This window comes from Penicillium longicatenatum (genome assembly GCF_028827895.1).
Source record: "Penicillium longicatenatum strain IBT 33135 chromosome Unknown contig_6_segment0_segment0, whole genome shotgun sequence".
Lineage (NCBI taxonomy): Eukaryota > Fungi > Ascomycota > Eurotiomycetes > Eurotiales > Aspergillaceae > Penicillium > Penicillium longicatenatum.
The window spans coordinates 3,150,236-3,175,337 of record NW_026643123.1 but is presented as its reverse complement, the minus strand read 5'-3'; the positions used below and the strand labels follow the sequence as shown (position 1 = coordinate 3,175,337).

The 25,102-nt window shown below is 48.9% G+C and overlaps 9 protein-coding genes across 9 annotated transcripts; 5 read left to right on the top strand and 4 right to left on the bottom strand.

The window, feature by feature from the left end:
* Positions 1–202: 202 nt before the first annotated feature.
* Positions 203–1,424, bottom strand: N7484_009380 (hydroxyacylglutathione hydrolase; the record flags this gene model as incomplete). Its single annotated transcript, XM_057119767.1, has 9 exons — positions 203–286; positions 339–365; positions 417–551; positions 601–692; positions 744–954; positions 1,008–1,041; positions 1,098–1,169; positions 1,233–1,320; positions 1,400–1,424. The coding sequence occupies 9 exons, from the start codon at positions 1,422–1,424 to the stop codon at positions 203–205; spliced, it is 768 nt and encodes a 255-aa protein (XP_056969322.1).
* A 316-nt stretch (positions 1,425–1,740) lies between these two features.
* N7484_009379 (rRNA-processing protein LAS1) lies at positions 1,741–3,153 on the bottom strand (the record flags this gene model as incomplete). Its single annotated transcript, XM_057119766.1, has 4 exons — positions 1,741–2,233; positions 2,289–2,741; positions 2,836–2,975; positions 3,034–3,153. The coding sequence occupies 4 exons, from the start codon at positions 3,151–3,153 to the stop codon at positions 1,741–1,743; spliced, it is 1,206 nt and encodes a 401-aa protein (XP_056969321.1).
* A 439-nt stretch (positions 3,154–3,592) lies between these two features.
* Positions 3,593–4,663, bottom strand: N7484_009378 (uncharacterized protein; the record flags this gene model as incomplete). Its single annotated transcript, XM_057119765.1, has 1 exon — positions 3,593–4,663. The coding sequence occupies one exon, from the start codon at positions 4,661–4,663 to the stop codon at positions 3,593–3,595; it is 1,071 nt and encodes a 356-aa protein (XP_056969320.1).
* Positions 4,664–13,263: 8,600 nt separating this feature from the next.
* N7484_009377 (putative mitochondrial inner membrane protease subunit 1) lies at positions 13,264–13,886 on the top strand (the record flags this gene model as incomplete). The annotated part of the gene is made up of 2 exons (XM_057119764.1): positions 13,264–13,620; positions 13,716–13,886. The coding sequence occupies 2 exons, from the start codon at positions 13,264–13,266 to the stop codon at positions 13,884–13,886; spliced, it is 528 nt and encodes a 175-aa protein (XP_056969319.1).
* A 191-nt stretch (positions 13,887–14,077) lies between these two features.
* Positions 14,078–15,397, bottom strand: N7484_009376 (mitochondrial 54S ribosomal protein mL38; the record flags this gene model as incomplete). Its single annotated transcript, XM_057119763.1, has 2 exons — positions 14,078–14,802; positions 14,869–15,397. The coding sequence occupies 2 exons, from the start codon at positions 15,395–15,397 to the stop codon at positions 14,078–14,080; spliced, it is 1,254 nt and encodes a 417-aa protein (XP_056969318.1).
* Positions 15,398–15,597: 200 nt separating this feature from the next.
* Positions 15,598–16,544, top strand: N7484_009375 (mitochondrial 54S ribosomal protein uL4m; the record flags this gene model as incomplete). The annotated part of the gene is made up of 2 exons (XM_057119762.1): positions 15,598–15,681; positions 15,765–16,544. The coding sequence occupies 2 exons, from the start codon at positions 15,598–15,600 to the stop codon at positions 16,542–16,544; spliced, it is 864 nt and encodes a 287-aa protein (XP_056969317.1).
* A 616-nt stretch (positions 16,545–17,160) lies between these two features.
* On the top strand, positions 17,161–18,675 carry N7484_009374 (mitochondrial 37S ribosomal protein mS47; the record flags this gene model as incomplete). The annotated part of the gene is made up of 3 exons (XM_057119761.1): positions 17,161–17,211; positions 17,262–17,423; positions 17,476–18,675. The coding sequence occupies 3 exons, from the start codon at positions 17,161–17,163 to the stop codon at positions 18,673–18,675; spliced, it is 1,413 nt and encodes a 470-aa protein (XP_056969316.1).
* Positions 18,676–19,088: 413 nt separating this feature from the next.
* N7484_009373 (putative iron-regulated transporter) lies at positions 19,089–20,731 on the top strand (the record flags this gene model as incomplete). Its single annotated transcript, XM_057119760.1, has 4 exons — positions 19,089–19,425; positions 19,480–19,683; positions 19,733–20,415; positions 20,465–20,731. 4 exons carry the CDS (start codon positions 19,089–19,091, stop codon positions 20,729–20,731), a joined length of 1,491 nt encoding a protein of 496 aa, XP_056969315.1.
* Positions 20,732–21,127: 396 nt separating this feature from the next.
* N7484_009372 (Zn(II)2Cys6 transcription factor) lies at positions 21,128–23,286 on the top strand (the record flags this gene model as incomplete). The annotated part of the gene is made up of 2 exons (XM_057119759.1): positions 21,128–22,240; positions 22,291–23,286. 2 exons carry the CDS (start codon positions 21,128–21,130, stop codon positions 23,284–23,286), a joined length of 2,109 nt encoding a protein of 702 aa, XP_056969314.1.
* Positions 23,287–25,102: the final 1,816 nt, after the last annotated feature.

The window sequence follows — 25,102 nt, the reverse complement described above, 5'->3', positions numbered from 1 at the left end:
GTGTGGGGATCCCTGCTTATCTTTGTGCCTGTGTAATTGTAGTAAACCTCGGGAATTGAACCTGCCTTTTTATATATGTGTAGATTCAATATTTCAAATGGTTAATTCCAGCTTCTATCGTGATTTTAAGTCGATTTCGGTACATAACGAAGACTCCCCTGAGGGATGGGGATTCGATTGGAATTGAATTTGTTTGCTATCTCTACATTGCATTTTTCATCTCTCTGAGAGCAGCCATCACATCTACGGGGTCGGTCTTGCCCGTCACTTTCTGGATCTCGGGATCCTAGACAACCAATATGAGCATCTAGCTGTGGGAGTGTAGAAACAAAACTTACATTGACACGCATAAACACGTTGTGGAGCTGCAAATCATCAGTTTTCATTGCAATCACACCGCATTATTGAGTACATACCTTTTCATCCCCAATGGTAAATTTGCCCTGGGTCTGCTCGTTCGCTTCAGCAAAGGCTTGGAGCTTCTTTATGGGCTCAGATTGGGACACCGCAATGCAGAACTTGACATTCGCCTTTGTGTACTCGTGACCGGGCTGATGCCTGTTAGTGAATAATCTCCCAGAGATATCGAGGACTACATACATAAACCTTGGTATCGTCGGGCAAAGCTGCCAACACCTCGTTCAATGCCTTGTTCATCTCCGCGGCGTTTCCTTCAAAGAACCGACCGCATCCTGGCAAGAAGCTTGTTAGAGTTGCCTTTCATGGCACGGGGTTAGTCTTACCGCCAATAAATAAGGTATCACCGGTGAAGACGGCCCGTTGGTCGCCATCTTGCATGTAATAACAGATACTATCTTGGGTGTGGCAAGGGGTGTACAAGGCCTTGACAGAAATGCGCTCTCCAATCTTGAAAACCTCACCATCCGCCGGGGTCGTGGTAACAGACTGGCAATTGGAGCCTCCAATGACTGGGAGCTTGCCAAACTCTCTCAGCTAGATAAAGTTAGTTAAAATCTTGTCAGAACAATGATTGTGATAACATTTACCATCTTATCGTTGCCCCCGGCATGGTCCCAGTGGCTACATAATTAGTATCAACGATGTTCATTTCAGATGGAGTTGCATTGACCACATACTGGTGGGTGTTGACGATAGCAGTCAGGTCAATTTTGCCTGCACTAATTTGGGATTTCAACTCGGGTGCCACCCTAGAACCGAGCAGGTCAGATCAGCATTCGTAAATGCGCATTACATGTTCACAATTGACTGACTCTGGAGGGTTTGCCGGGTCGATGATGACCGACTTCTTGGTTGGCTCATCTGTCACTAGGTAGGCATAGTTATTGCCCTTCCCCGTCCCTGCAAGAGAAAATGTAAGCACCGTGGAAAGATACGCTACTCTTTGATAGCTATTTGGGATCGGTAGAGCTCCACTTACACATAGGAATCGACTGGATATGCATGGTTCGGACTTGTGGAGTGAATGGACGAGGACGAAATGATCGAATTGCTTTTGCAAAACTCATTACCAATGGAATGTCTAGTGCGGGGAGAAGCTATGATATTAGTTGTACAGGCCCGGCGGATTACATATCGAACGTCATGCGGAGAAACTGTTTCTCCGTGGCTTTACTAATGGTACGATGTCTGATTGGTACCTAAAGCTTGCCTGTAGCTTAAACGTTAAAGTGGGACAACACCTTCAATCCTGTGAGAATTGAACGGTTTCTGAGATTTATTGTGTGCTGCCAGCAGCACAGTATGCTACATTAGATAGATCTAGTGAGCCGAAGCAACGCCCAAAGCCCGACTATCCCACTTCTCAACAGGCCCCCATCCATGCGCGAGAAGCTTCTCATCAACACCAGATAACATAGGGCTATTACCATTCTTTAAAGCAGTTTTCTTCACAGAAGAACCCTGAGAGCTTCGCCGAGAGGAAGATTTATTCTTTCGCACACCTTCACGCTCGCGTAACCGATCACTCAACATCTTCGCCCAGTAATTCGGGTTTTCGTCGCATGCACTGAGGATGTAACTGCGAGAGCAGTATAGCTGTTGAGATTCCCAAGAGGACGAGGTCCATATGTGAGTCAACCATAGGAAGTACGCCTCGGCGACCCCGTCCATAGGGGACTCCCTTGTGGCATCGAAAATGAGCTTGTGTACTAGCGCCTCCGACAGGTACATCAAGAAAGAGGGGTGGTGTTCAGTGATCTTTTGCAAGACCGGGTCCCACTTCTCAAAGTGATCATTTATGGACTCCCCGATTCTAATCCATCGGGTCAGTATCAATACTCATAAAAAAGTTTCGCTCGAAAACTTACTTTCGCTCAGAACCAACCAGCAAGAACTCATCCAACAGGATAGTAGGTAGTGATCTCACAGCCTCGATCGAGTTGCCACAAATCGAAACTAGATCCGTCGAAATGGAGATCTCCTGATCTCGCTTCCGTTTCTTCGCCTGCGGCTCCGTTGACCTCGAGCCCGTCGAGAATTCCCGCAAAACGCTAGTAAGGGCAGTCTGAACAGACGCGCTATCGTCATGATCAACATTGGAAACGAAGCCTAGGTCATCAATCTCGGCCCAGTAGTTATCCCAGAGCCACTCGAGAGACCGCTGAGAAGCCTTGCGAAGAACAACCAAGGATGGCGGTTCTCGATGAGTGGCTTCGTGACGTAACTCAACAAAAGAAGCAGGTAAGCCCAGGTCCATGGCGCGCTGGAACATCGTCTTGCGCGGGCCTTGAACCTTTGAGTCGACGAGCCCAGTAACGAACCTAGATGCCCGTTAGCTCGGTTCAAAATCGATGGTAAAAAGCTTTAATGAGAGCAAAACACAAAATATTTTAGACTAGAAATGACAACACGTACCGACAGAATGCAGCAGAGTAAGTGGCTCGAATAGAGAAAATCGAATTGATCTGCGCATCATCGTGGAGAATCGCGTCCGTCAAAAGGGCTGTCGCCTCAACATGATGGGGGACATTGCCACGAAGTTTCCAAGCTTCCACCTATTATTCACAGTCAACTTAGCATCTCTAACGATTTAGATAGCTTATTTCAACATACCACCGCACACGCATGACTGCGCAAGTCTGGACCCTCATATGAGGGCGAAGGATAAAACTCGCTCCGCACCTCCGCCAACTGCGACTTATTCTTCCATGCCGTGAAAATGACTTTAGCCATTTCCAGATGCTTCGGTTATAAGGACTTTTTTTTGTTAGACTCCCGAAATACTTTCAAATAATGAGCTTCGCTATATTGGCATCTTTTCTTTGACAAGATGAAATATTCTCGGGTGATTGTTGATCCATTTGGATAGTTCTGCCGAAGCTTAATTATCCCGACCAATCAGAGACTTGGTTTGTATACGTCACTTTGCTTGAACGATGATTCCATTTCCTTTTTGGTCGATGAATTCTGATGTTATGAAGTGATCATGAAGTTTCATTTGGTTCTAATCCTAGCGCACTAGTGGTGTTCATGATAAGCTAAACTATGCCCGGGGTATCTATTTATGTTGACTCCGGCCATCCTAATAAGCAGTTCCGATATAAACTCCATGCTATGCCGCTGTTGTAACAGAAAATAAAGAATAAAGAAGAAAAAAGAGTGTTGCAGTCAATCAGATCCACCCATATCCGTAGCTCATGCACGATTGGTTCAGGCTAGCGAAGGGTGCTGAAGGCATTGTTTGCTGATCCATGTCGTCGTGATCGAAAAAAAATGACTTGTGAAGGAGGTTCAGTGCTGGTTGAGCGTACTGCCTGGTCTGGGAAACGTTGTGCTGTGGCACTGGTGTCGGTTGTTGTGGCATACTCTGTTGAGGAACAGGCTCCACATCGATCTCGTCGTCATCTTCATCTTTTTCGTCGTCAGATGGCGAGAATGTTTCCTCCAGCTTCAGTCCCTTGCCCAGAATACCCTGCTGTGACTGGCTCATTGAGCCATCCGGTTGACTGTACAGTCCCATTCCAACTAACTCCTCCTCCGGCTTGCCCTGCTTCTTTTCTTGGATTGATGCAGGCGAGTCAAACTGCTGAATGGGGAGGAAGTCCGGAGTCGATGGGCCGCTGAGCTCTCCAGGGGAAGGCACGCTGGCGTAGCTGGGACATGTGGTTTCCGGTGGGGGAATGTTGGCCATGGACAGCATGTCGAGTGACCATCCATCAGAAGTTGTTTGCATGGTAGACATATCGACGGGGTTGGAAACGGTATCCCATGCCATTGACTCGGCCTGCGAGTTGGGCATGGTTTGTTGAAGGGGTATGGCGTCGTTGGTGTCAAGGTAGAAGGGAATGTAACTATCCGGTGAGAGTGTAGCGTCGGCAGACATAGGATATGAAAGCATGCTCTCACTGCCATAAACAGAAAGAGCATTCATGTCAAGAGACTGGTTAGGCATGGTGCTCATGTCGGTATAGCTCTCTTGGGTGTAGTCGGGAAAGTATGTCGAATGGGAAAGGCCTCTGGTCCTGGCTGAAGATGGGTGCCAACTGATTGGGCGAGGGTTCCGAGCGGCAGACGCCAGAAGAGCAGCTTCAAGCGATGATTGGTACTGATTGGGAATTCCCTGCATCCCACTCTGAGCAACCGTAGTCCTTCTCCTAGATGGGCTATTGCCAGCACTCCTCGGCTTCATCACACGAGAGTGTCGGGGCCGAGGGAAAGCACGGGCCCAGTCTTGCATTTGCATGTTGGTGGATGGGCTATAGGCATACTCTGGATTCCATGAAGAGCCAGTCGAAGAGGCTTGTGATTGATAACAGTAATCGGCCATAAAAATGTTGATTAATGGAAATGTGGTGAGAATTTCCCTTTCTTGTGTTCCCTGAACAATACACTGGAAAGTCCCAGGTAGAAGTGACGTAGTTGTATGGAGGGGGAGGGTTGGTCGTTAGGAGAGAAAAAGAAACCGAAGTTCCTAAACAGGAACAACGGCTGTTTTTATGGGTATGGGAGAGTGAAGATCCAGGGAGAGGGCCAGCAAGCGATATTATAAGGGAATCCAGGGAGCCTGGCGATCTACCACCCGCCCCAGGTCCACGATCCCACCACACATGCTTAGGATGACACGACGTTGACACTAACGAAACGAGCCTAGTCCCAGAACCACAGGGCCGCATGGAACGGGTCGAATCCATAATCAGGAATCAGGCGCATACTGTTTCGGCCAAGGGCAGAATATTCCGGAGTACAGGGTGGGGATTGGTGCGTGGAACATTTTGAGGCGAACATGGGGAAGGGAGAGTTTAGTGGTCAAGATCCACTATTGGGACCAAATGGAGACCCTCGGTTTTCGTACAAATTACTGTAAATTATTTTACTTTTTTACAAGCCCCCTAGAGAATCCATACTAGGTACTCGAGGAATGTTGCGATCCGATCTGATCGGCGAATACAACCTCCTTGAAATCTGTCTCCATTGATCAGCCCTGCAATAAGAATGCGAATGCGACATGTTTGGGCCCCCCCATGGACATATTGTCTGTATTGTAGGTAGCGTCACAGACAAAATCAGACCCCGTTACGCAAGGGTTACCAATGTGGTCTTTAAGATCGACTCGCACATCCTTCGTGTTCCTGTAATCGAGGTGGCTTGCCAAGTGGAGTTTTTCCAATCTACTGGGAAAAAATGAACTGATGACTCCGTCATGGTGCTTTGTCACGGAGGCCCTTCCCAAGTTCTAGATCGGGATTTGGCGACATGAGGGGACTCCCTTCTTTGTACCGTGCATACCCGGTGATGTTTCTTTTCTCCGCTGCATGCGCCCTCTTCCGGAGTACATGATGCAGGAGATGCATCTTTGTTGCCACCAAGCGATCGTCTTTTATCCCGATCCCAGAAAATGAACAAGCCACTTTCGGCTCTTCATTGAGCCAATGAGAGGAATCAGCAACTGGAACTATGCTCCGTTGGCTTGCAGGTCATCGCAATATCACCTGAGTTACTAGTAATTTCTATATGGAGCTAAAAGGTGCTACAGAACTGCCAATGTGCATGACCCGGTTGTACGGTGGACCTGTTTCATTGAAAGACCGGTAGCCCGTGTACCGCCACAAGAGTTCGTGTTGAACAATGTTGGACGGGAAGCTCGGCAAGCACAGAACGTGGAGCCTGAAGGTTTCTGCTTCCCTTTTGGGGGATCCATGTTTCCAAAAGAACCATGTCAGGGTACGAGTCAAACGCCCCCAACGTATACAAGGGTTCAAAAGTACCTATCACTTGAAAAGGATTAAACAAGCAAACAAGGATTGAAATGTGACGGGTTCCCTGCACGGCCCCTTTGGACCACCCGACAGAAAAAAACATAGAGGGTCGGAGCCAATTTCCATCAAATTTTCCTGTGGAACTAACGGGATGAGTTCAATAGGTACTAGTATCCGCTGGGCGGATTTGAAGGAAAATTGAGCAAGTGGAAGAGATTTTGGGATTTCATATTAATTAATATGGGGCTAAGACCCATTCTGTGTCACCGATCAGGAAATGGGCGGTAGAGCCACCATTCACAACGTGGCCGGGCGGATCTGATCGTGCTTAGCGCTGAACTGCCAAAGCCGAAGTTCCTTACGACGCCCGGACCTCCGGGAACGGGCTTGACGTTTTTATTTCTTTTTTAACTTTCCTTGCTGTACCCGCTTATGATCGAATCTATTTAATTTAATTTTTTCCTTTTCCTTTGCCTTTGATCCACTCTATCGGTAATGGACCCCCTATCTGATTTGCTTTTGATTTGATGGAATCAAAGCATCAGACTCACAATCTATAAACGAGCTAGGCAATATATATTTCTTTTCTTTCATTTTATCTCCCTAGCAGGTGCTAGCATCTGCACGATGTCATCTGCCGTGGGATACCTCATTGAGCAAGGATTCGAGACCGATGCAAAACACAACCCACTTTGTCCACATCATTACATAGTGATCCAAGGCCGTGTGCCGCTCGGAACGCAGTTGCATGAATCCACTTCATGCACTGCAGGGGCCACTGGTAAGGAAATTCGGAGACAATCATCAATTTCCAGAAGCTCAGGGGACCACTCAGAGAGGCCGATTTTTCTCTGCCCCCTTAGTGGAGTCCCAAACGCTGACACAATCTCATAAATTGCCGATCTCCAGCAGACGTGAACACACCGCAGCGGCAGAACTTTCAATCGCAGATGGATCCTTCACTTACCTAAGAGAGACACTCCTTGGTAATGTATGTCCAACGTAGGCTAGAGTCGTAGTAACACGGAATGTCGCTTCGAATGGTCATTTCGGTCTTTTCACCCATTATTGGGATCATCCCCTATCCCTCCCCAACCCTTTGACTCATGCAGTGTGATACGAACCTATCCTAGAGACCATCCGTGACATGACATAATTAAACTAGTGAAAAAGCCGAGGTACCAGGGTATCTTCAAAAAGCAAGTATTATCAGCCCTGCATTCCAAGGCACAAGGCAAAAAGAAGATTAAAACACAAACCCAAAAATAAATGAAAAAAAAAAAAAAAAAAAATTAGAAAACCAAACCAATACTCCACCTTACATCCAATGAGAATGGGCGGTCACTCTCCGAGACCCGACCACACCAGATCCGGGGCTGATCTTCTTTTGTCGCGAGCCTCTTTTTGTCTTTCAACCCCACTCGCCTAAACCTCCGACGCGTGCTAGCGTTCCTGGGCAACCTTCCCATTGACCCCCTAAACCCGACCCAGAGAAGTGATAGTTAAAGCGGGGCTAAGTCAGTCTTCCTTGGTCTTCCAGACGTTTCAGTCGGGCTTGATGATTACCCGAAATCCTTTGCTCCTTTGTTTTTCTACTTGCATTTACTGTAGCCTTGAGCTTTTAGCCCCAGGAAGGAAGCTGCGGGCTAAATCAACTTGGCTTGCTTTAGTGGCATGTCATCAAGTTCTGACGGTGTAGCATCGCGCGGATGACCACCGCCCCCATAGGAGCCGTGCGCACTGAGATCAAGGTCGAGTAATGTGATGATTAATAGAGAGGGGCCTCGGTCGGATTTCCCCTAGTCACTGGGATTGGCGGTGCGCCCCCTCCTAGAGGTTACTGCGACGATCTTAAAAAACGAAAAAGCTTGGGATCCAATTATCCTCCGATAGTTTTAACGGTGTACGAATTGTACCTTGTACATACATAGTACTCCTCTGACTATAACTAAAAATGGGCTGAAACCATGGTTTCTGCCGTCCCCCAATAGGCTGCAACATCAACAGTAGGCTGTGCTTCAAAACTATGTTTCTCTCATGTACAGAGTCCAGTCATAGCTGTACTTTTACGTTGACATTTGGTGTAAATGTAACGGGTGGCTCTTATTGGTCCCCCCTCCCTCCAAACAACAGATACTGTAGCCTGTCACACAGCGTCATCGCTCGGGTCTTCTTTTAGACACGTAGGCTGCAAGTGCACGATAAGGGATATGCAGCCTCAGCAACCATCAGTTACGAGGTACCTTGCCCCATGATTAAGTTCTCAACTCGGTCTTACCCGTGCGCCTGCGTCGGGCACAGTCCGGACCTTCATGCAGGCGACCATCTTCAACTCACTTAGGTCCTGACGCCTGAGGCGCGGCGCCACACAAGGCCCAGGTGCTGGTGGGGCAAGACGATCTGGCCGACTTAGAAGTGGATCTGAAAGCTGACCGTCACGCACTTGCGTTGCCTAGTGGCGGAGCGCATGTTAAGAGAACTGTCGAGCCCAGAAGCGGTCAAGCCCAGGGGTTGGACCAATCACCTTCCTTGCGCTCTACATTACTGGTTTCTCAACACCCCTTCCCAATCTATGTGCAACAGCTTCTCTACAAAGTTAACTCCCCAACTTTGAAGAAAATGGCGGATCCACCCTTGGTCGCTATGGCCTGCTACTGAAAGTCAGCTGCTATGCCACGCCTTGCGGTCAAAGGGGAGATGACTCCGACACGGCTCGATGGAGTTCCCTGCATGGGGCCGATCCTGTTCTCATCCTCTCATCCTGCTCAGACTACTAACTCCGTAGGCCACATAACTGTCTACATTGTGACACTCAGGCATACCTCCCACCCCCTTCAAAAAGGGACGATCGATACAGCTGAGCGCAAGGGTATCAACAGCGCATCCGAGCTGCAGTGAGATGGTACACTTGCACCTGATAAATGCCAACCTACAGATGTCTGGGTCTTGATTGACATTTTGACTTTATAGTACCGCGGCATGAGGGGAGATTCCTCTAGCGTTGGCATCTTGGCTACAACGTACATGAAGGGATGAATACTGAACCAAGAAAAAGAAATAATAAAGAAGCAAAGAATGACCAATGTATCCATAGATGGAGTTTTCTCTGACTCTGTACACCTTTCACGAATTCCTCACATCAGCTGGCAGCACAAGTCTACTCAAAGATTTGTGTGCCCGACACTATTGAAATACCTAGTTGGCTATTTTCGAGGATCAGTGGGATATATACTTTGCCCCTCCTAGACGTCCAATATTACGTGTCCCAATCTTCCGTCCCGTGGCACAATTTCGGGCACATCTAACAAAACAATAATTGTAATCATCACAGTAGTGACGAGTAAATACAATCCACATTGCCATCTACAACTGGGGGCCAAGATGTGGTATACTCCGGCACTCCGTCCTAAAACTGACCAATCAGAGCCGAGAACGAACCTTGGAACCAGCGATCTTCAACTCTGCAGCAAATTATGGAAACAGAAAACCCTGTCCTTTCCAAGGGAGGCTCCACACACGCTCATCCCTTCCCAAATGACCAAAACATGGAGTTCCCGTACCGCTTGTCTCCGTCGATAGTCTAAGGTGAGAGGCCCCTCGTGCACCAATGATCCAGTTTTTATTTCTGTCCCGCAAATCAATCTTGCGTCTGTCTTATCCGATGGAGTCGGCTCGTAACCCAAAACTAAATCCCAAGACCAAGACCCAAGAATGAATAAAAAAGTTTGCATTTCACGCAAGTTGTCCGGCAAATCTTGTAGATCACGAAGCACTTTAGTGGAGTTTTGCTTTTTTTTTCTTGCTGGTTGCTACCTACCGGGGCCGGTAAGCGCATGCAGAGACTATTGACTTTTTCTTTCCTTTCGTCCCCGCCTAACTTCCCTTCCCCCCTCTCTGTTCCCTAGTTCACCTTGAACTTACCCTTGGCGGCTCCCCCCTACATGCTTTGGGATTCACAAGTAGTGTGTCCATAGTGCGTGTTAGTCCGGGCGCATCGGGTAAATAGTCAATATTTAAATTTTCTTATGCAGTCTCGGCCGATCAACCTTGGAAGGGGTCATGTGCCTTTTAGTCTTCTCCACCTACGACAGTGGACAAAGATTAAGAGCTTGAAATCCAGTCTCCGTGGAGAAAATCACGGCAATACGAAGCAGAGAACCCACCTATAGATGACTTGCACGAAAGATTACCGTCGGAAGATGATTGTGGCTGGACTGCCCAGACGGGGCCGCGGGAGTCGTATACGATTGTACAGTATGTGCGGAGTAGATTTGTTGGGAGCAATTTGCGATTTGCGATTTGCGATTTGCTGACTGGGGTCTGGGATATTTACTCCGGACGCCGTGGGATTAGCCACGTCTGGACGATGACGCAGATACAACGTACGGTATATCTACAGTGCTGGAGTCTGCGATGTACATCTGTGCATGACAGCTACGGCTTAAAGTGGAGTAAACCTTTGAATGTTGGGAAGTACACATTGTAAGCAGGTGTGTATGCGCAAAAGGCTACAGCCATACGAACGTATGCATGCATCTTATCAGTGCGCGTGCAAATGTGAGCTAGCGACTCATGACGCAAAGTTGCTTGCCTGGAAGAGGTATGAGTCGATGTACATGTCTAGGCTCCAACAATCAGAATGCTGGTACAGAATCCAAGTCTGCACTGGTGTAAAGAATCGGTCAACGACTTAACATGTCACCTTGGACCACAAAGTTTGAACGTAAGGGGTTGGAAGTATTGCTTGTCGATGTGAGGTTGCACGATATACTTGAATTCCAAGGATATTTGTTCCCCTACATATCACAAGCTAACGAGCATGGATGTCTGAAATGCAGTCATCTACTTAGTCATTTCTATTCATTTCAAGGTTCCGAGGTTGTTTGCTTTATACATTGGACCAGGCTGCTGCTGCGAGGTCAACTGGCTGGACTACGGGTCTAGGCCCTAACCCATGTCCGGAGACAGATTGCGATACCAGTACAGATGCAACGGTTATTACGTGTGATTTATTTATAGATGCAGAATCTGTGCCTAGGTAGTGGTTAGCTGAATGTGAATGCCTTGGTGCGCCGATGAGCATGATCTCAAGGGTGGAAGGGCAATGTACTCCAGAACTCCATATGCAACCTTGGAATCTAGTGATCAAGACTATTCAGCATTCCAAATTTTCAAGATTTGGGATCTAGGGATGAATCGTAGTTCATTGTCCAGAAGGTATGAGCATCTGGATTCCAAAGTTTCTCTCGCCCGGGCGAAGAATCAAAGTTTCTGGGCATAGGGTATCGCTATATGGATCTGGAGTCTTGTCAACAATTATATGTCTATGAGCGTTCAATCTTGAACATTCCCGAGCTAGACCGAGGCAAGCAACGATCACGAACCTTTGAAAAACACTGATCATGATGAAATATATACACAAAATAATCACCAGAATCTGCCCAGGTGGTGACTAATATCTAATTTTGAAATTGTGGACCGTCTACAAGAAATCAGATAATTGACCAACAGGTGGATAGCCAACAGGTGGATAGCCACACTTTTCACCACGGCTTAACTTCATCTGCATATAGAAAGATTGGCTTGGACAGGAAGTCCCGACAACAAGCTTAACTCTATTCCAGGATGCATCGCACAATCCAAAGCGAAGTTCTCAAGACAGGAAAAGCTCTAGTCCAGAAATTCACGACCATTGAGCATATTTGCGATACTAAACACACTCCTTTGCCTACGCCAACGATTTAAATCAACGCGTCGAAGCGAAGCATTACTACACACACCCAGCATACGCAGAACGACTGCTGTTTTATATTAGAACCAGCAGTGATAGGCCCCCAGAGGAAAAATTCTGCCGGTGCTTAGTCCACGACTCACCGGATACCAAACCCTACTTGCTCGGCATCAAGTGCGCGCTCTCACCACGCATCTTTAAAATGCATCTATGCGAACGGCGTAGATTTTGAGGTACTCACTAATTCGAAAACAAAGCCGCATGTTCATCATGCGGACACCGGCGGCTATGCCCTCTTCAGGAAGATGGCTGCGACAGAGGAATTGCGATGATTCATGGGAAGTCGTAATACTGATGGCAGGTCGACCGAGAAGAGATATTCTTCACAGAACCATCGCAGTCGATGGGAAGTTTTGCGATGCATGAGAGTTGAGTAGACATGCTCAAGGGAACAGATTGCCTTGGAGACGGAATATGAGGTCCAAGGCGATTAAAAAGCGAAGACGAGGTAGCAGGTCGTTGCAGATATTGAGAAGCATACAGGTGGGTTGTGAATTGGTAGATATCGGGCGTTGACGAGATGTTGAACAAATCGACTTGATGAATGTGGAAACAGTCCGGTGGGCATGAACATGCACTGTACATCGCCTGGTTTAGCTCAAGTTCATGATGAAAAGGAGGAAAATGTTTGGGAATTGAAAATGATAGTTTCTTTCATTATAGATATCTAGATGGGATGTCTCCCCGCTATACCAGACTCAAAGACCCAGTCCCATAATGAAATGGGGTCGAGTTCGAGACCAGATGGGGGACGGCCAATACAACAGCATTGGCCGGTTGTGTTTCATCTTGCTTCATTGTCCACACTTGCTCGTCCTTGTGCATTTTGCGGCGACGGCAAGCTCTAGCTTATGTAGGAGCGTTGTGTTTCTATATAAAAGGAAGGGGTGGGTAAATGATCCAATATCGCAAACGAACTGTGATCCAGGCATTGAAAGGCTCTGTCAGCTAGCGCCACACATTAATGGGCTATCGAGCAGGCCAGACAATAGCTGACAGGACCGGTGAAGAAGAGAATATACTTCTCAATCATTCTTCATGTGTAATTCATGGAGGTTTGGAAACCCCCGTAGGCATAGGGAGATGCGGGTGGAACTGGAAAAAACTCGACTTTTAAAGTGGCTGTAGATCACATGATCCAGTGGTTTCTTCCCGATATTCTAGGCATCCACGGCACAGTAGCGATTGGCCTATCATTGGTGCCTGGTAATTTGGGCAACTAACTCCGCGATCACCGATATTCGATAAAACAGCATCTTGCACCACCATAGCTCAAAGCATGCGCTTATATTGCTCATGGAACGCCTAATCCGATCGACGCTGAAAATAACACCGGGCAGGGTCGCCCGGTTTGCCATCAATGGCACCGGACTGTTCTGCGCATGCGCCCTCGTCTGGGAGAACATCGTGACCATACAGCTCAGCGAAGGACCCTCCATGTACCCGACCTTCAACCCGCGCGGCGACTGGCTGCTTATCTCAAGGATGAGCCGCAATGGGAAAGGGATTGAGGTCGGCGATGTTGTACGCTTTAATCACCCTACTTTTCTGGGTGTTCATGGTGCCAAGCGGGTTCTTGGAATGCCTGGGGATTTTGTTTGTCGGGATCAACCTTATAGCACTGGGGCTGGACAGCAACCGGATATGATTCAGGTATGTTCATTGTGCTGGCGAATACGCATTCTCTCCGGTTTGATTGTGTTTCTTTGAATTGGACCAGAGTATCCGCTGATTTGTGTTTTGGCTAGGTCCCCGAGGGTCATGTATTTCTAGTCGGCGACAACCTTCCCTGGTCAAGAGATTCGAGACAATTCGGCCCGGTGCCTTTGGGACTAATCAATGGCAAGATCATTGCGCGTGTGTGGCCGAAGATGGAATGGGTACGCAACACCATGCAACCTGCGGAATTGGATGATTAGGCCTTTCCGAAAGTACAACATTTGAAAAGCTATATTCAAGCATCTACACGGAGTTTGTTTGGTTAAGTGGGAAGAAACAGGATTTGGAGAAAGATTTGGATCTGCTGTGCATATTCATACATATTCAATTGTACAATACAAATTTATAACTCAAAGCGATATTGGAACAGGTGGTATAGAACGGAGTGCATCTACCGGAAGGAAGAGGGGTTTCTCCGCTTGTAAGGAAGAGGCTCAACCTTCTTCCGGCGCAGCTCAACATCGGCATCGCTGAAGCCAATCTGCTTCATGACTTGCAGTGTAGTCGCATCCCACTGGCTACGGAAAAGATGGGCGCCAATGGCCTTGAGGTGGTACCGGGCCTGGAGAGTACGCATAAGCATGTTTTCACGCTCAGTCTCCTTGGCCTTTACGGCGGCAAAGTCGAGCGGCTGGGAGTCCTTCTGCTCCATGATGAAAACAGAGAGGCGGTGGTAGGGACTACCCTTCTGGGAAACGGGTGCGGCCCAGGGAAGAACAACCTGGGAGTCTGTAGAAAGCTGGGAAAGATCGACCTTGGTGGAAATGGCCGAGATGGGTACATTGACCGCGAGGTAATGCATCTTGAAATCAAAGCTGTCGGCCTCGACATTGGGGACATCCGGATCGACAACGGCAATGGTGACAAGCTTCTCGCCGCTCTCAAACATCTGAACGTCCAATTTGGGTGCTGTGGCGCTGTCCTTTGCCAGGACAAAATCACCAGGCTGGATCTGTCGCTTTCCAAAGTAAAGCTTGGTCTCCACAACGGGATCACATTGGGGTAGAACGTCCGGGACGACGTTCATCTGTGTGATACGCTGCACCAAAATCTTGCGACGGTATTCTCGCCATTTGCGGTCGGCCAGGAAGCGGTAGATGGGTTTACTCATGTCGCCTGGATAAGGAAGAGCATTAGTTCCGGTTCTTCTCGTGTCTACTCTGACCTGCTGATTCAACATACCTTGACCATCCTCAAACTTCCGCTTCACCAATGGGTCATTGATGTCGGCCAAGATCTTGAGTTTCTCCAGATGCTGTTGCATTGCGGTCACGCGAGACTTCCGCGAAACCTCACCTCCGGCCTGTTCGACCGGCTGTGCCTGCACTCGCGCAATCTTTTGACGCATCGACTCAATTTCTTCTAATTTCTGGGCTCGATCTGCGAGAAGCACCTTTCGTGCTTCTTGGAAACATTGGTATGGCAGTTGCTCGAAAGGGAGGCCACCGGTAGTCTGCAATGCAGCACGGCGACGACGGGATCCAATGGGGGCAGTGCCCTGTCGCATCAATCGTCGTTCCAATCGAGGGCTTGACACGAGGGATGGATCGGGTGATTTATAGAATGGCTGGCTCTGTTCAGGTTGGGCGTCCGCAACCCCGGAGGTCGACTGGAAGCCGCGGGTCTGGACCTGAATGCCCGAGAGGCTTCTGGTGTAGGAATTGCGAAGGCACTGAAGCAAGGGCTTCGACGCCCGCTCACAATGAGCCATTGTGAAAGGCTTTTTGAAGGGTGTGGGGTTGGGGTTGGAAATAAAAGATGGTGTTATTATCTTCGGGGGAACATTTTCTGCTTTGCAGGCCAAGACTTCTGCTGGCGCCCACCGCCTCCCCGGCATCAACTTTTGCTCTTCCCATCCAGAGTCAGCACATTACCAAACTACACAATTAATTCGCTACAACGGCTGTCAGAATGCCTGGTTGCGAAGCCCTTCGGTCTTTGAGGCTGCTCTCGCGCACTTCAGGCGGTCTTTTGTCTGGATCCGAGAATGTCACGGTATGTGAATCGCCCACCTCATTTCGATCCGCTTTCACAGGCCGACCAAGGAGATATAGTCACTGACAAGATTCTTTATATAGCGACGATGCCTTGTTCGATCAATGGCCACAGAGGCGCAAGCCAATGTTTCCTCGACTCCCAATCTCACCCGCTCCTTGCCTGCTCCCTGGGACCTCCCTGTCTCGGTCATGACCTACAACTTCCCTTCTATGGAACCCGCTCGCTTAGTGGAATACTCCCAAAAACAACTTCAGATGCCCATGCGTAAAGATATTCTTCACCGCGCAATTGTATACGAGGGTGACATGACCCGCCAGGGTACCGCCAGTACCAAGTGGAGGGACGACGTGCACGGTAGCCACAGGAAACTCATTACACAGAAGGGATCTGGACGTGCTCGTGTCGGTGACAAGCAGTCACCGATCCGAAGGGGTGGTGGTGTTGCCCACGGTCCTCATCCTCGTGATTTCTCGACCGAATTGCCCGCCAAAGTCTACGACCAAGCCTGGCGCACAGCTCTCAGCTACCGGTTTTCGCGCGGAGAATTAATCGTTATCGACAACACGATCTCTCTTCCCCATGAATCTACACCGTTTTTGCTGCAGAACATTCTTCTGGCGAATGGCTGGAGCGCCAAGAAGGGCCGGTCTACATTTATCACAGAGAAAGTGGACGAGGAGTTGTTCGACAAGGTGTCAAAGTTGCACCGCTATGCGACTATCATGGATCGCAGTGATGTGGACGTTAAGAATCTGCTGGAGACCTCGCGGTTGATTATTGAGAAGACAGCGCTGAACAAGATCCTGAAGGACCACTCGCGGGATCTGTTGAGTCGTCCGGCAAAGGCACTCTACGTTTGAGTGGCTAGCCATGTATTGTCCCTTGTTTTGTTTCTTGTATCCTGGCCATCTGTACAAATAGAATATCAATATACTACAACTTGAGCGAATGCCAGGTTGGACTACTATACTGTCAAATGTTCACAGGGTTGAGTGTATAAGTTGGGTAACCCTGATGGTGTTTTAAGATTCATCAATATAGTTCCAAAATCATGTGCAATGAGTTGCTCTGAACTTTGAAGGACCGATGACGGCCACACTCCAAAACAGGAGGGTGATACGCCGGAATAATAGAAAGCTTTCTTGATTCAAATTAATTGCCTTGAGTATAATCAATATCACAAAGAAATAGCTAGCTAATGAAATTTCAATTCCATTGGGGGATGCCATTCTATAGTACTGCCCATGACTGGCTATCCTCCACCGCCGAGCGCTTGTCCTCGGAAGAAAATCCATTCCAAAAAACTCCCGAGGTCGACGGTAAAGCGGAGAAACAGCCGATTGCCCTCTTAATAACCTTCCTTTACCCCTCTTTGGTTCCTTTCTGCACTTCGTGTCAGTCTCTATGTTACTTCGACACTCAATCTCCCGGCTACCTTCGCCGCCGAGCTGGATCTCGCGGTTCCCATCGCCAGCAATGCCTCTACGCGCCAAGGTCATCAATCCTGCCTTCCAGGCAACTTCCTCGGTATGTACGATGTTTTCAAATAACCGAGCTCTCGAGGCTAACCGAAATAGATGTCGACTTCAGCAAACGCCATCAAAGAGCTCCCCGGAGACGAAGCCGATGACGTCCTGTTCAACTCGATTTACGGTCTTCGCAGCATTGAGCTCAATCGACCCAAGAAGCTCAACTCCCTCAATGGCTCCATGGTCCGAAAGATTCTCCCTCGTCTGCAGGTTAGTATCTACGACACAGCAAAACATACAGGGCACTAAGGAAAATCGATAGGAATGGGAAAAATCTCATTTGGCAAACATTGTTCTCATCTCCGGCGCTGGTCCCAAAGCGCTTTGCGCAGGAGGTGACGTCGCAGCATTGGCACTACAGAACGAGAAGGGAACCGAGGGACAGAAAGCATCCACCGATTTCTTTGGACTCGAATACCGCCTCGACCACTTGATCGCTACATACTCGAAGCCCGTCATTTCTTTCATGGACGGCATCACCATGGGCGGCGGCGTCGGTCTCAGCATGCACGCTCCTTTCCGAATTGCGACTGAGAGAACCCTCTTCGCTATGCCCGAGACAACTATTGGTTTCTTCCCTGATGTGGGTGGCTCCTTCTTCTTGCCGCGGTTGGACGGCGAGACCGGTACCTACCTGGCTCTGACTTCGGCGCGCCTGAACGGTGTGCAGGCTTTGAATGCTGGTATCGCCACTCACTACCTCCACTCCAGCGTTCTTGGCAGTGTCACCCAGCGTCTTTCTGAGCTGGTTTTCCCTGACAACGTTGCTCTCCCTGAGCGGTTAGACGCCGTCAACAAGACCATGGCTGAATTCTCGGTTGGGATTCCTTCGGATGAGGCCCAGGTCCTTGGTGGCCAAAACCGCCGCTCTATCGAGCGCTGCTTCGGATTCAACACGATTGAGGAGATTTTCCAGGCAGTGGAGAAGGAGAAGGAGACCAATGAGAAGTGGGCACAGGAGACCCTAGACACCCTTTCGACACGCTCCCCAACCTCTCTCAAGGTGACATTGCGTCAAATGCGCCTTGGTAAGGAATGGGACATCGCGGAGACCTTCAAGCGTGAGCACCAGATCGCCGCCAACTTCATGCGCCACCCCGATTTCGTGGAAGGCGTGAAGGCACGTTTAATGTCTAAGCCTGCTCGCCAGGCCGAGTGGCAGCCGGCTACTCTGGAGGAGGTTTCGCAAGAAACCGTTGATAGTTTCTTCGCAATTCCCGAAGGCGAGGCACCCTTGGAGCTGCTGAACAACAAAAAGTACCAGAATTACCCCCATAAGCGCTTTACTCTCCCCACCGAACAAGATATTGAACAGGTTGTGCGGAGCCAACGCATGTCCAAGACAAAGACTGTAAAGCACTTTGTTGAGCGATGGAACCAGAAGGAGGGTGTGGCTGAGAAGGTATACAGTGTGCTGGCTGAGCGGACTCAGGACGGTGAAAATGGCTTGACATGGGTATAAAGTAGGTAGATATTGTCGACAGCGTGTATTTTTTCTCTTAATTGCTCTAGTGACAGGTGGCTGGCCTGTTCATCTGTATGTATTAGACTACGGGAGTTTATCCCGGTTTTGGATATTGGAACATTTGCATTATCTTAAGAGTATCAAGTAAAACCCATATGTTTATTTACTAAGGCAACCCAAACGATCTACTACTTATTGAAATAAGGTTCTAATGCCTTTAGGAGTGTTGACATAACAACTTTTGTTTGTCAACCTTTTAACGGGGTCCTCAACCAAAAGTCAGCCCACCCGTAAATTGCCCACCCGTCACCCCACAGTTGAAGCTGAATCTTCAGTGAGCACTGGTATAAGAACGACACCCTGCAGGTGTTGGCCTTACTATACTTGGTAAGATTGCCGAAACAATAAACATGAATTCTGAACGAAGACCCTCGGAGGCCAGCCAGGTATCTTCAGATGGCTCCGTGGCCTCGTTGCCTATACTTAATGCAGCCTCACCAATTAGCTCTGCATCGGAAGTCCGGTCAGTGCTAGCTCGACTATACACATCTCATCTGCTCTCAACATGGAACTCACGAATGTTCGAATTCGGCGCCGTCCTGTTTTTAGCGTCCATATTTCCGGGCACGCTACTCTACGCTTCGGTCTATGCGCTTGTCCGGGCCTTATCTGCCATAGCCCTGTCATCTTGGCTTGGTGCGTTAGTCGACAAGTCGAATCGATTAGTCGTTGTAAGGCAGTCGATTGGTAGGTGGATTACATGCCAAATAAAATTCGAAGGCGTTGACTAACAAAGTCTAGTTTGGCAACGAGTCCCCGTTGCGATCTCTTGTTTGTGTTTCGTGGCACTCTCGGCTACGAAAAATTGGGGTGTGACCTGGATCTTGTTTGTTGTGCTGGGATTCCTTGCTTGTCTCGAGAAACTGGCAGTCACTGCGAATACAGTAGCTGTTGAGCGTGATTGGATTATCGTCATCTCTGACAGCATCAATGTGCCTCGACAAGGTAAGGAATATTTGCAACAGACACAATTCAATTCTAATTCATCGTGCAGACTTGAATGCGTCGATGAGACGGATTGATCTCTTTTGCAAGCTGATTGCACCGGTATTCATCTCTTTTGTTGATAGTTTTTCGACCCGGTTCGCTATTTGGACTGTCCTGGGTCTGAATAGCGTGTCTGTACTCGTTGAGTACGTCGCCATCGCTCAGGTATACCAATCAGTGCCGACCTTGAGGAAAGAGACAGCCTTGGGTCAGAATAGTGCCGACAGCGAGGCAAATCACGCAAACCACCGCTCGTGTCAAACAATAAGGAGCAACTTCCGCGAAAGCATAGCTCCATGGAAAGAATATTTCGCAAGCTCAGTATTCTTACCGTCATTTGCGCTTAGCTTGCTGTACATGACTGTTCTTTCATTTGGCGCAACCATGACAACATACCTGCTTCACAGCGGCTTCAATCCTTTGGAAGTCAGTTGTATGCGCATTGGCTCGGTGGTCGCCGAAGTGTCTGGCACATGGACAGCACCGATCATTATGAATCGCATAGGTCCTATCCGGTCTGGACTGTGGTTTTTGAATTGGCAATTCTGTTGCGTGGCCGGGGCGGCCCTTGCATTTGTTCTATGGGACTCGAACTCTAAGCTAGTTTCCGCAAGTTTGATTACTGGTGTTGCTCTGAGTCGGATCGGACTTTGGGGCTTCGACTTGTCGGCACAGTTTTTAGTACAGGAGGTAAGTATTTAACCCTGATCCGTGACGGGCAGAGCTAAAATGCGTCTAGAATGTCGACGAAAATTCCCGAGCCAGGTTCTCGGCAGCGGAGATGGGACTGCAAAATATTTTTGAAATGCTCTCATTTGCATCTACCATTGTGTGGTCCTCGCCTGCACAGTTTCAGTATCCGGTGATGATCAGCGCCGGAGCTGTATCAATTGCCGCCGCCTGCTTTGCGGCCTATGTGCGCAAGGAACGGGGGCACCTACTGCATCGATCAAAGTGTTTGGGAGGTGACAAGCCAGTATACAGACAGATCAGGTCCCCAGCATGAAGCTTAGAAGCTATTAAGTTCATAAATCTATAAAATGCGTGATCGTCCAGTCCATTGGAAGTGTCCCATAGATCACATCCATGGATCCAGGCACAAGGTACAGGTATGCTGTAGCTACATCATACCTAGCCCACGTGGTAGTCTGAGCGTATGCATATCACTTTAAATGATGTTAAGCGCACACGCTAGATCCTCAATAATTAATTAGCCACTGTTTTGCTCAACGGTAGTTAGTTCGGGGGTTCAAGGCTCTTGTCGGAGTTGGCCCCGAGCTCGTCATCTCGCCCACTATCGCGACTCCCGTGGAACCGCTTATTGCGGGGAAAATCCGACCAGCTTCCTGACAATACCATTGACTATGCTCCTGGTCCCAAACCTGGGACCGTTTGTCTCATCATGGAGGTACCATCACAGCGACCTCCATCTAGAGCTTCAACTCGCGCAAGACTAACCCAGGCACTCGGTTTACAGGTGCCCAGAGCCCGAGGAGCCGGTAGGTCGGGCCCTCGCCGCCGAACGGGGTGCTTGACATGCAGGGCTCGGAAAGTGCGCTGCGACGAAACAAAGCCAAGTTGCTCAAACTGCGATCGACTGCGACTGCGATGCGTTTACAAACCCCCTATTGCTCTTGGCGACTCCTGGACTTCGCCGCCTCCGCAATCAAACAATGACTTTTCCTCCGCGGCGCATCCTATACCCCAGACTTCCCCGTCACCCGCCATAAGCACAGTGTCGGCATCGGCATCAGCAGTCGCTGCTGTATCTGCGGCTGCGAATGAGTCACATCGCTCGCCAGATGTGAACTTTTTCAATACTGTGCTTCGCTCGGACGATCGCCATCGGACGATCCCAGCACTAGCTTCACCGATTCGACGACTGCCCACGGTACCAGAACCATACCCGGAGCTTGGGGGGCCGTTTGATATGCTTGGATTTATGGGAGGAATAACATCTGAGTTGGAACAAAAGCACCTCGACTTGACGAGTGGACTTGCAGGGTTCGCATCCAGTCCAGCCCCACAAACGTTACCAGTAGGTGCCGGGGGAAACAGTGGAGAAGATGGTCAGTTTGGAGACAGACCTTCGACACTTAGTCCAGATGCACAGTCCCTGTTAGCTGATGGTATGTCCATCGGTAGCGCTTCTGATGCGGCGACCACGCGCGGCAGCTGGTCTGACCCCGGCACCACCTCATATGAGGAGCAACTACTCCAGCATTTCTTGGCTAGCGATCCACCAGCAGGACTGTTTGCGCCGGTGTCTATGGAGTGGAAGTATGTCCGACCAGCGGTGCTGGCATATGGCCGAGACTTTAGTCCACTCCTGAATGCGCTGTATTGTTATGCCGACATTCACAAGGCCGCTACTGAAGGAGGGAAACGATGGCGCTGGGCGCCTACATATTATCGAGTAGCGAGCTCAGAAATTCAAGCATGCTTGCTTGGTGATGTGTCTGAGACAACTTTGATCAAAACCTTTGCGACTGTCTTTTTCTTGATGTTATCTGAAGTGGGTTACTATGTCATGATGCTTCACAAATAAGACTGACAGGATAACAGCTTTTCTCATCCCCTGAGCTATGTGCTCCAGGCACCTCATACCTCCACTCAGCTTACCTCTTATTGCAACGGTTCGACAATCGGACAAGAAACTGGACGGGTCTCGGCCATTTAATGGTGTCGTGGATTTCGCTACTGGATGTGAAATCATTAATCGCAGGGCGCGAAGGTGACCCATTGATTGAACTGGGCAATGTTACCGAACAGGGATTAAATCACAAGTCACAAGAGACGCGCGTCTCCCGAATAGCCACCAGCGAGGAACATAAAGAGGATGATGGAGCAGAAGAGCAATTCCGCAGCCCAAGCTATTTAGTGTACGAAGCAATTGTGGGCCCAGCATTCCGGTTCTTCGTGCAAGCCCAACAAGTCGTACGGCGAATCGTCTCCATCGACCTACACCACCGCAGCCGAGGAACACTCAGCGATGAATTCGAAGTCCTTCAAATCGCACATAAAGTTGGTGCGGACCTCGAAACTCTCTGGCACCGCAGGCCATCCGTGATTGATGTATACGGGCACCCAGAGGCATTAACAGACACACTATGTGCACCTGTGGCTCTCAACGTCTGTCGCACATTCCGCCAGTACGTCGCCAGTTTCTTGGCTAACTTTATCTACCTACACCGTGTTGCATTCGCCATTTATCCACGCACTGATCGTGTCAATGGCGCCGTCAACCAAATCATCCAGCTAGCAACTGTTGAATCTGCCGGTGCTGAAGATGATCGTCTTCCGGTCAGTTTCCTCTGGCCTTTGTTCATTGCAGGCTTGGAAGGCTCTATAGAGCAACGACAATGGGTCTTTCAGGAGATGCAGCGTATGGCCTCTGCTCGCGAGAATGAGTCCGCTACATCGATTGGACGTCATCCGGCTGCTGACCAAGTCCTTCTATTACTGGAAGAAATGACGCGGCGGCAGGATGCGTCACGTACTTGGGCAGATTCCCGGTGTGTACGACGGGAGCTCTTCTCGGACTTCTTCATCCTGATTTGATGTGACATGGTGTTTTTCGGGTGGAAATGTATATATTGATTTTTATCCAAGGTTGCTTGGCGTTTCTTTCAGCGAGGCTTACCCGATATCCGAGTCATATGGTGGTCATTTCTCTTCATAGATGCAGGCCCACAATGACTGCCATCAATCTTGCAATGTATGTATGCCATTCGACTTCACAATCCCAATCCGTAGGTACAGAGCTCCCCTAGAAAAGGGAGGCTCTTATATCGCAAGTTCGGACTCGCGCTGGTGTTTGTCAGGGCGTTGATACTTTCTTGGAAAATTTTAATTTAAATTTGGGCAATGGACACGAACGATTTTGATATGCATTGGAAATAAAGACCATGTGACTTTGATCGAAAAGAACCGTTCGAAGTTTGTGTGACTTTAATCGGCGTGATTGTCCAACAAATACGAAGGGAGGATCTAGCTCCATCTCGTACAGCAACGCATCTCACCCTAGTCCAAACACCACCCGAGTGTCGCATTGGTTTGCACGGGATGTTTTGTTGTCAACGGCACGATATCTCCAAATCAGGAAGGCGCGATTTTTTAGTACAATTCCAATCCTTTTTTCCTTTGGACTCATGATTCTTCCCTCCACGCAAAATAGTGACAGGAACAACAGGCCCTGGACTCTGAGCTACATTCAAAATGAGAATCCTAGAAGTTCTGCAACCTGGATTGAAAACGTTGGAAGAAATCCACGAGAACTGCGAAATGCAAACCCAGCTATCTAGCACTTGCTGCTGATAATAATAACAACCGCTTGTCATACACCGTGAATGGAAAGGATCCACAGACGTTTGTGCCTCTACAGCAATCATTTATTGTGCAACAGAGCCTTGAAATAATAGCCCGAAAGCCTCGACGGGTCTTGGGCTAACTCTTTTGAGAATTGTTTGGCTAGCAGTAGAGAATATCCTTAAGAGAGAGGCTGGCTAGAGATCTCATTGCGGTAGACAGCCAGAGTTTAGGTCGCCGTTACTGAATAAGTTACCAGTGCTGAAGCACCTGCCAGTGAAATGATGCTGTCAAGGTCGTGATTGTGGCCCGGGACTCTGGGTCTCACTCAAGCAATCATTCGGTACAACGGTCTCCCCTGTTGGTTTCACGTCAATCTCCAAACTTTATCGAGATCAGATCCACCTGCACGACTCCGCTATAACCTAGTGCCAAGCTTTTGTGCCAAGTTGATGATCTTTGGTTTACTGTGGGCCTCTCTTTGCATAACTGTCGCATTTTGCGATCCAGGGTCCTACGTTTGTTTATCCGCTCTGTAGTCATTTATTCGGATTATCTCAGAGGAAACTAATCCGTCAAGTATGTCACATGGATTAAGGGGTGAGGACCCTAGCCAGGGCTTGTGCATGGACTGCATTGGACAGGGTAAATTAAACGAGGGCCGCCCTTTTGTGTGGTCTAGACTCCAATAGCATCAGGCATGCGGAATGCTACCTGGGGTCACTGGACACTAACCCCGCATATCGCCCATAATGGAGCTTAACCTCATTAAGCCTTTCCCGGGGCCCCGACCCGTCTCGGCAGTAGAAACTGATACAAATTGACTTTTCTGGGAGTCGGAGCTGGCACTTCTCAGCCTGACATATTGCTAGTGCGGTGGAGCCCCTGAAAGCTTGAACCTGATGCCGGGGAATTATCGGCTCATGCTGCGAACAGCGAGGTTTGTTTGCTACGGGACCCCCAAGATACGTCGTTCGGGAAGGTAGGATCGCGTCTCAACCCCGCATCTCACCGGTTAAATTAGAAGAAATTTGCCGGTAACCTCGATGTCGAGGAATGCATCATTGCG